Source organism: Argentina silus (genome assembly GCF_951799395.1).
Source record: "Argentina silus genome assembly, chromosome: 16".
Taxonomy (NCBI): domain Eukaryota; kingdom Metazoa; phylum Chordata; class Actinopteri; order Argentiniformes; family Argentinidae; genus Argentina; species Argentina silus.
In genome coordinates, this window is record NC_139670.1 from 8,916,052 (window position 1) to 8,926,449 (window position 10,398).

Here is a 10,398-nt window from a genome sequence, read left to right on the forward strand (position 1 = left end):
CAAGGAAGTGGAGACACGTCACATGACAGTAGAAAAATGGCTGCTGTGCAGTGGTAAGATCGCATCTTTTCTAATCCAAAATATGTATTTATTGTGCATTGATTTAGCAAGCATATATACCTAATACAGTGGACATGAACGTAGACAATTATTTACGTGCATGAAATAGGTTGAAATGCATATGGCGTTCTTGCTTATCCTATTTCTGTCACAGGGTAAAAGTGTCAACTTTGGCTGTTGTCATTTATCTTGGTGTCAGGCTTGATTATCAATACAATTCAAAACTGAAACATTATTTTGAGATGATGAATCTGTAAATGTTAATTATCATTTTTGGGCCTTTGTTTGTATTGTGTTCTCTCAGCTCTGATGCAATTAAAAGCTGTCATATGTTTTCTACGTCAGGCACTCTCGTGGTCGCAGATATGAAGCTGAGCTGCAGGGCTGTCGCCTGGAGGTGGCGCCAGTGGAGTTCGGTGACTACCACCCCCTCAAGCCCATCACTGTGAGTAGTGGTGTTTTGGGGGGCACTCCCATGTGTTGCCAATACAGAGGATGCAAGTTTGAGACTTGTGTGAGCGAGGAAGCAATACTGTACACAGAATGACGCCTGTCCTATTTACTTCTCTCCCTCCTCATCACCATCATCATCCTCATCATCCATATCATCATCATCTTCACCAGTAGCAGGACTAGTAAAGACCAGTAAAAACAAGTACTAAACAACCTTTCCCTCCTGTTCCACACAGGTGACTGACTCCAAGTCGCGGCGTGGAGCACGTAAAGGCAGCACCTCCTCCTCTTCCTCCTCCTCCAGCTCGGTGGCTCCGGACCCCCTCAGCTCTATGCTGGATGGAACAGACCCCCTGTCCTTGTTTGCTGCAGCCTCTGTCAGCGAGCCCCCCACTCTCTCCCACAGCAGCTCCACAGGGGTGAGTCACTCTGAGGACCACAGATTGAGAGGGACAGACAGATATACAGACAGACGACCAATGAGTAGAGTGAAACGGGTTAAAGTGGGTAGGACAATGGGTCTAACATGCTTGCCATGTGACTGGGGGTGGCACTGTGCATTGAAATTCTGAACAATGGGTTTCTGTCTCTCTCTCTCTCTCTCTCTCTCTCTCGCATGCACACTTCTTGTTCTCTCTCTATCTCTCCTCTCTCTCTCATCTGCTCAGGACTTAGGTAAGAAAAGTAGAATGAGGGAGGATGAGGTGGGAGTGGACTTTGAGCCCTGGTCGTCCAAACGTGGAGAAATCCTGGCCAGGTTCACCACCACTGAGAAGCTCTCCATTGTGAGTGTGTTTTATTACAGAGGAAGAGTCTTCCTGTTTATGTCGTTGCTTATGGGACTGAGACTGACGCTTCTTTCTTTTTCTCTGACAGAATCTCTTCATGGGCTCAGATAAAGGTAAGTTCAGCACCTACATCCAATATAACAGACATGACACCCTACATCCCCATAACATTCCCTAAGTTGAGTAGGGGCTCAATTGAGACTACTGTAGCCCCAAACCCATTACTCATAACGATTGCTGTGGGATGGTTGTGTGTCGTTCTCAGGCAAAGCCCCTAGTCCTGGCTCCTCTGCTGTCTCAGAGAAGGTGCGGACTCGTCTAGAGGAGTTGGATGATCTGGAGGAGGTAAACAGGATGTATCTTCAGACAGCACATTGTGGTGTGATGCATGTTTGGCATGTCAAGTTTTTTAAGTTTACCTATTGTGTGTGTCCCTGTGTCCCTGTGTTTGTGTGTGTTGTCAGGGCTCACAGAGGGAGCTACTGAACCTGTCCCAGCAGGACTATGTGAACCGCATCGAGGAGCTGAACCAGTCTCTGAAAGAGGCCTGGGCGTCCGACCAGAAGGTCAAAGCCCTGAAGATCGTCATCCAGGTCAGAACTGCACCTCTGCCGGATATCTGGGATCATATCATGGGATCATATTAATGGCTACATTACCCTACAAAGCAAATATAGATAATGTTTTTTTGTGATCATGTGTCCTTGTTGCTCCAAGTGTTCCAAGCTGCTGTCAGACACGGCTGTGATTCAGTTCTACCCCAGCAAGTTTGTCCTCATCACTGACATCCTGGACACCTTTGGTGAGTGCTTAGGACACGCCTCTCACTTCACCCGTCATAGCAGCAGGAAGTGCCAGTGAGACACATTCGTATGGTTGGGGTTGTGTTAACTCACATTTTACTGACAGTACTTGAGGGTTACTAAATGTCCCTCTCTCACAGGACGGTTGGTGTATGAGAGGATCTTGTCCATGTGCTCTGACCCTCGCCCCCTCTCAGGTAAGATTAACCACCTGTCTGTCTGTCTCTTTTTTTTTTCCTCTTCTGTCAAACCAAGTGCTCTGTGTTGTCTTTATTTATTTGACCCATTATTTTTCCCCTTGACAGAAGCCTTCACAGCTGATGAGGTAAATGACACGGCAAAGGAGACCTGCCTTAACTGGTTCTTCAAAATCGCCTCCATCAGAGAGCTCGTCCCACGACTGTATCCTTTGCTATACCACACACAGTCATACAGATGCCTTATCAATGGCTCTACACAGTACACACACACACACACACACACACTCACACACTGGTCTGCGCTGAATCCTTGACTGTACACACAGATATGTAGAAGCAGCAATTCTGAAGTGCAACCGTTTCCTCACCAAGTCGTGAGTATCCTTTTCCTCTGTTCCTCTATCTTATGTTTAGCACTACCCTCTCATCCCACACACCACCCTCTCATCCCACACACCACCCTCTCATCCCACACACCACCCTCTCATCCCACACGCCACCCTCTCATCCCACACGCCACCCTCTCATCCCACACGCCACCCTCTCATCCCACACGCCACCCTCTCATCCCACACACCACCCTCTCATCCCACACACCACCCTCTCATCCCACACACCACCCTCTCATCCCACACGCCACCCTCTCATCCCAACACACCACCCTCTCATCCCACACACCACCCTCTCATCCCAACACAGAGCTACTGAGTCTCTCCTCCATTCACTGTTTTCCCTCCCTCTCTGTCCTCAGGGGGATTCCGGAGACTCTGCCACGCCTTACAGCCATGATCCGGGGGATAGGGGACCCCCTGGTGGCTGTGTATGCCCGGGCATACCTATGTAGGGTGAGACTCTCTCTCTACTTATGACATGTGTTTGCCATCTCTCTCTCTTTCTCTTTCTCCCTCTCTCTCTCTCTCTCTCTCACCCTTTTTCTCTCCTTTCTCATGAGTTTCCCCCACATAGTGTGGTATATTACAGCCTATCAGCCAATAGAATCAGATATTTTGCTTCTTCCACCTATTTCCACTAACTCCCATATCTCTGTGGCCAGGTGGGGATGGAGGTGGCACCTCACCTGAAGGACAGCCTCAACAAGAACTTCTTTGACCTGCTGGGCACGTTCCGTCAGATCCATGGTGACAGCGTCCAGAACCAGCTGGTTCTTCAGAGAGTAGAGATCCCTGTCTACCTGACTCTCTACTCCCCAGCCATCCACTGGATCCTGCAGTGTGTGTCCTACAGAGCCCCAGAGGTAACACACACACACACACACACACACACACACACACACACACACACACCTTATAGTCATGAGAATATAAACCATCCGCTCCCAAGTTCTTGGTTTATAAAGGTTCCAAGAATGAAAGAGCGTGTTTGCTGACATGTGTTTGACTTCTGTCACTCCATTGCAGGCTCTGCTAACAGAGATGATGGAGAGGTGCAAGAAGCTGGGGAACAAGTGAGTCCTTCTCGTTGTATCTAAACCCAGGGGCTTGTATGAGAGTCTCAACAACCCCATGCATTCATTGGTAAACTGGGTGTGTTGTGTGACCAGTCATCAGCATTTCTATGTTTCCCACAGTGCCTTGCTGCTGAACTCTGTGATGTGGGCGTTCAGGGCGGAGTTTGTGGCGGCGAGGGCCACTGACTTCATCGGCATGATCAAAGACTGTGACGAGGCAGGATTCCCCAAGGTTAGAGACGTCTGTGTCAAACAGGACTCAAATCATCCAAATATAGGCCCTGTTTTCAATACTTTACAAATGCGTCATGACTCCACTTCCACTACATAGCTTTCACATATCCAGTCATGTCAGATTAGTGGTAGATGAGTTTTTTTTAAATGTTCAAACAGGGCTATAGGCTCAAATATGAGTTTTGCATCATCTTTTCCTCTTCCTCTTCCTCTCTCTGTCCTTCTCCCCCATCCTCCTATCCCCTTTCCCTCTCTCTGTCCCCCCCCCCCAGCACCTGTTGTTTGGGTCCCTGGGCCGTAGTCTGGCGTGTGCCGACCCTCCGGAGGCCGAGAGGCTGCCTATCCTCAACGAGGCCTGGAAGGTCATCACTAAAGTGCGCAGTCCCCAGGTACGTCCCCCCTGGACCCATGGGCTTTATGTAGGTCATGACTGGACTATTGGACTGTCAAGGGCTGTTGTACACAAATTGCTGGTAAACAAATGCTTCCAACGTTCAAAATGTCTCTGGTTTCAGGATTACATAATCTGTGCTGAGATCTGGGTGGAGTTCACCTGCCGTCACTTCACTGTGAGTGTTTCAAGGAATCAGAGAGGAATGGAAGACTTCTCAGCATGAATGGCTCTATATGAATACATAATCTCTTTCTCTTTTCTTCCACTCAGAAACGGGAAGTCAACACTGTTCTGACTGACGTGATAAAACACATGACCCCGGACCGTGCCTTTGAGGACGCCTATCCACAGGTAGATGACCTTAGACATGACTAGTTACAGCTAGTTACACCTGTGGACTTCAATGGTGGGATGCTTTGACCAATGGGATGGGTTAATCACGGTCTTTCTGCATCTCTCTGTGTGGTTCAGCTGCAGTCAGTTATAAGGAAGATCCTCACTTACTTTCAAGACTTCTCCGTCCTCTTCTCAATGGTAAGACACGGTTTGGCAATCCCTAACCCCAAAACAAGCACCTTTTCACTTTTCTTTTCAAGCACTTTTGATAATAAACAATGTAGCAGAGTTACTGGACACACAACAACAGAGTTGTTAAGTTAGCTACAGAAGTGCTACTGATCTGACTAGGCCCTGCGATTCCCCCTGTGTAACCCCAGGAGAGGTTCCTACCCTTCATGGACATGTTCCAGAAGGACAGCGTCAGGGTGGAGGTGTGTCGCTCAATCATGGAGGTCTTCATCAAGTACGTAGACCTGCTGTGGGATCCAGGGTTTGGACAATTCTATTCTGATTCAGTTGAGAGGTTTCCAGTGAACCATATGGATTCATGTCTGGCTGTGCCTGTTCATGTAGGCACCAGCAGGAGCCCACCAGAGACCCTGTCATCCTGAACGCTTTGCTGCACGTCTGCAAGACCATGCATGACTCCGTCAAGTAAGTGGCCAACATTGTGTGTGTGTGTGTGTGTGTGTGTGTGTGTGTGTGTGTTATGAATGACCTTGTCTCTGTCCCTCAGTGCTTTGACTCTGGAGGATGAGAAGAGATCTCTGGCCGTTCTGATCAATGGCTTCATACGCATGGTGAGTCCTCCACTGCTACTCCTGAGTGCAGTATTGTGTATTAACTATTGGTAAGACTCTCAGGTCCCCCTACCTTGGTGTCTCTATCAGTGGAGGCTGGTAATGCCTGGAATGGAATGAGGAATGGTATCAAACACACGTGTTTGATACCATTCCTTATTCCATTCCAGGCATTACAATGAGCCCGTCCTCCGATGCCTCCCCTGGTCTTTATATATTCCTCATTCTCCTGCATTTCCACAAGGTGACAATGACGTTTGTGTGTCTTGTCTGTGACTTTGCTTCCCCAGGTGTCGTTTGGCCGTGACTTTGAGCAACAGCTGAGTTTTTGTGTGGAGGCGCGGGCCACTTTCTGTAACCTGGAGCCAGTTCTGGTGCAGCTTATCCACGTGAGTACAGCAGTGTCACCAAGATCGACCATGTACCGTAAAGGTGTGGCCGGTGTTGTGTGTGTACATACACAAACACTGCCCACGCCTTTTACAGTACGTGGTTGACCTTGGTGACTTAAGTACACACAGAGGTGACTGATTCATATGTAGTTCTGCTAAGCCTCACAATTACCAACCTTCTTTTTCATATATTTTTTTTTAGAGACTTCTGAAAGCTATCATGAAGCTAACTTCAATCTAAGCTATTATGAATCTTATGTCTTATTCAGTTGTATATTCTCTGTACACTAACCCCCATTGACTGTCCTCTCTCAGACGGTGAACCAGCTGGCCATGGAGACCAAGCGTGTGATGAGGGGGAGTCACTCCCGCAAGACAGCTGCCTTTGTCAGGGTTAGTCGCACGAAGACACAACAATGCTGCAATACAACACTACAACGCTATTACAGCGACATCTGTTCCCTCAACATAGCCACTGATGCACTGTATGTCCTGCAATCTTATTGTTCTGTTCTTCTCTCTCTCTCTCTCTCTCTCTCTCTCTGTCTCAGGCGTGTGCTGCCTACAGTTTCATCACCATCCCCTCCCTCACCAGCATCTTCAGCCGCCTCAACCTCTACCTGCTGTCTGGGCAGGTGGCCCTGGCCAACCAGTGTCTTTCCCAGGGTGAGTCTGAGGTTGCTGTTGTCAACAGTTATTTTGTGACAAGCCAGGGAGTGCTCTCTCTAGGTTATATCACGATGTGTATCACATTCCTGTTAGATTCTCTCACTGTCTCTCTCTTTCAGCGGATGCATTCCTGAAGGCAGCGGTTAGTGTGCTGCCGGAGGTGCCGCGCAGCATCATTATCGAGGGCAAATCGCGCAACTCTGAGGGCTTCCTGCTTGACTTCATCAACAACTTCCTGTCCACGCTGCTGGTTGTGCCGGTAAAGCAGCATACATGCTCTTCTCGGCGTCTTCAAGATCACGTTATGTTCATGTTAACTCAAGAAAAGGGGAAAAATCTAACAAATAACTGTAATTAATTGTGTGTGTGTGTGTGTGTGTGTGTGTGTGTAGGACCACCCAGAGCAGGGTGTGTTGTACCTGGTGCGAGGGCTTCTCAACATGGTGCAGGATTACACCTGGGAAGACAGCAGTGACGCCAAGGTCCGTGTCTACATCAGCGCCTTGCCCCTACTGGCTGCTATGAGTCAGGAGGGCTACCTCTACTCCATCCCTAAAGGTATGCATACGCGCACACACACACACACACACACACACACACACACACACACTCACAGGAGTGAAAGTTTTACGAACCCACACACCCTTCCTCTCTTCCAGTGGACTCCAATGAAACGCTTTACGGAGGAGACCCCAAGTTTGTGGCAGAGATCAACAAGTTATGCGAGACTCTGATTGGACAGGTGCTGGACCACCTGAAGATCTTGGGGAGAGATGAGGTAGGACACACAACCTTCTCCTTGTGTCTGAGAATGTTGCCAGAAATGGGATTCTATTCATTCATACAACAATGTTTTATGTACCTCTAACCTTTTTTATCCCTTCCTTCCTTCCTATCTCCTCCTTTCCCTTTCCCTCATCCTTTTCTCTCCCTTTCTCATCCTTCTGTGTTGCAGGGTGTCCGTAGACAGGGCAGTCTGGCCTTCTCTCTGTTCGGCTGTCTGCTGGCTCACGGGGACCTGCGCAACAACAAACTCAACCAGCTGGCTGTCAACCTGTGGAACCTCAGCCACAAACACGGCTCCTGTGACACTCGCACCTCCGTGAGTGACACACATATCAAATGTCTTTACAGGAACAATGAAGATATGTTCTGTCTGCATACTCAAATAATAGGGTATTTTGATTTAGGACTTCCTTACCCTGTGAGAGTTCCCTGTTGCGTTTATAAGATCCCCCTAAAATATATTATCTTTCATGAATGTGTTCTCTCTCTGTATTCTCTTCTCAGGTGCGAACACTAGAGTTCATCAAACACCAGGCCCAGCAGCCGGACATGGCTCACATCTCAGATATGGTTCAGCGGCTGACCCTGCAGTCTCGGGCCTAAGGACACCTACTGTACCCCCCACCCCCCCCCCCCCGAGTCCCTGCCTGCCTTGTCTGTTTCCCATAGGAAATGTTTGGCCACATAGCTGCAGCTCATTTCAGTATCCATAACTTATACAAAGACTCTGATTTCCATCCCACAGCTGCTACAGAAAAGGCTGTCCATCATCTGCTTTAGACTGCTCTTGGGCAGGGAGCTGCATTAGGAAGTCAACTGCTGTCATTGTTGTTTTGCGAGATACAGTTGCCTTAAAAAATGCTGATTCATACAATATGGTTAAAACTAATTTGTATTTCAATGATTGTATATGATGTGTACTTGTTCATGTATTTGTACTGTAATTAATTTACTTTGCTCCATCCTGCACTAACATTTTGTATATTATAATCATTTCTGATGAACACACACATTTGAAAAATGATAACCTGAGCTAGTAGTGATGTGTACAGAAAATGAACAGTATTATGTCAACTATGTTGACGTAATGGACAGTATATGGTGACGTAAACTGAGCAACTTCTTCTGTCTCACTGGGCAGCTGAAGGCCTAAAAAGCTTTTAGTCAAATCTGAAAGGAATCAGATCTTCCCAGCCAAGCACTCAGAGAAAGACAGTGAGGAGAGTGAAAGCTATAGTCAGTTGTGTTTATTTACTCAATTAGTGAATTATTTAAAAGGCAAACAACCCCTATTTGCATTCAAATGAAATTATCAAAAACAAAATGTTATGTTCAACATGCTGGCTTGACCGCCAGAACCCAGGTCTAAAAGCTTTGTCACACAAACCTGCGACTCCGGTATCATTCCTTTTGAGATGATTCGTCAAACATTCTGCGCACCGTACATACAACTCAAACAAACACACAGAAGGACATATACATTCAGGGCACAATGCTAGCCAGGCTACCTGTCTTGTCTGTTGTTGAGTTGAGATCAGGGGAGGCTTGTGGAGGTAAAAATCAGAAGACAGGCTCATTCTATTCCATGCATTACAATGAACCCTTCCTCCGATTTCTACCTCCCACCAGCCTCCCCTGGTTGAGATATAGCTAAAGTTGTCTCTACAGTCTTCAGATATACAAAACACTATAGAGGAGACTTTGGCTCGTGCATTGAACCAGTGGAACTAACCAAGGTAATCAGATGGAAGAGATGTTATTGGGACATGACACCCGAAGCTTGACATAAAATACATCTTGACTATAATCAATCATAATACTCCCAATATCCCAAAGATGTATGTTAAGAGTTGCTTGGAAGATTAACTCTTGAGAGTTTCTAAAGCAATTTTATTTTGAAAACAGACCAAACCTGTAGAACCTGTGTTTTGAACCTTTAAACATCGAACACTTTATGTGAAGAAAATATCTAAGAGCTGACTTAATATTCGGCAATCACTGTATATTTAATATGCAAATGAATCTGGAATATGCATTTAAACACAACCAGGCAAGATAAATTACTACACTCCCCAAACAATATAATTGTATGTGGGGATTGTTTCTTTAAATAGCTTAATTTCTTCTTTTCTGCGTTCTGCTCACTCAAACTGGACCAAAACTGGAGCAATAACAAACTGAATGTGTTTCTGGGAAAGGCGGCCATAATAAAGAAGACTTCAATTGAACAGACTTGCATTCACGTGAGCATGCCAAATACATTCAAATCAACACACCCCCGTGAAGCACGCACACACACACACACACACACACACACACACACTTCCATTCTTGTTGACTTAAACAAACACATGTAATCTCTCCCATACGGTAAAAGATGAGTAGTGGTTAAGTCTGGCTTAATTTGTAGCCAGGGTTGCATTCAGGAAGGAGCAACACACTGAGCGTTGCAGATAGTAATGGCATGAATAGAGCTTACATCATTATTTACTACGTCAGAGAGGCACATCTCCTCTTCACAATACATTTATTTCTGAACCTTCCACAACATTGTGCCCTGCTGAACGCAGCCCAGGTGTATCTCCCCCACTGTCACTAAACCATACAACTCACCCCATCCCATCACACTTATTATTGAACATTTAGATGGATTACAAGTTGTTTATAATAACTTTCTTTAATACAAATTACTATCACCACCGATGGCGTTGCATGGCGCATGAGGAGAGAACGTCCTCCCCAGAAAGGAAAGGGGGTCATGTTGTAACCCAGACTGAAGTGTGATTATGAGAGGAATAATGACTGAAATTAACATGCAGCCATCAGATCTGTTTGTCCTTGTGGATGAGACAAAAGAAGTCCTGGAAGGAAGGAAGGATTGCTTGCTTGCCCATCCTTTTTAAAAAAACCAAAACCTACGCAGAAAAAAAATGTCCAAAACTTAGAAACATAAACAATTAAAACAAAAAATATATAACATTATAATATTAACTCAAACTGAAAAAGAGTTTG

General features: G+C 46.3%; 1 protein-coding gene across 1 annotated transcript; it reads left to right on the forward strand.

The window, feature by feature from the left end:
* Positions 1-15: 15 nt before the first annotated feature.
* On the forward strand, positions 16-8,413 carry vps35l (VPS35 endosomal protein sorting factor like). Its single transcript, XM_083687434.1, has 30 exons — positions 16-53; positions 406-505; positions 750-932; positions 1,182-1,298; positions 1,390-1,414; positions 1,567-1,646; positions 1,766-1,894; positions 2,019-2,103; positions 2,245-2,301; positions 2,410-2,506; positions 2,631-2,678; positions 3,056-3,149; positions 3,359-3,559; positions 3,723-3,769; positions 3,893-4,004; positions 4,279-4,395; positions 4,522-4,575; positions 4,671-4,751; positions 4,872-4,934; positions 5,117-5,202; positions 5,313-5,393; positions 5,476-5,539; positions 5,830-5,928; positions 6,247-6,324; positions 6,483-6,597; positions 6,720-6,859; positions 6,993-7,158; positions 7,260-7,378; positions 7,556-7,702; positions 7,891-8,413. Exons 1-30 carry the CDS (start codon positions 37-39, stop codon positions 7,987-7,989), a joined length of 2,901 nt encoding a protein of 966 aa, XP_083543560.1. The 5' UTR covers positions 16-36; the 3' UTR covers positions 7,990-8,413.
* Positions 8,414-10,398: the final 1,985 nt, after the last annotated feature.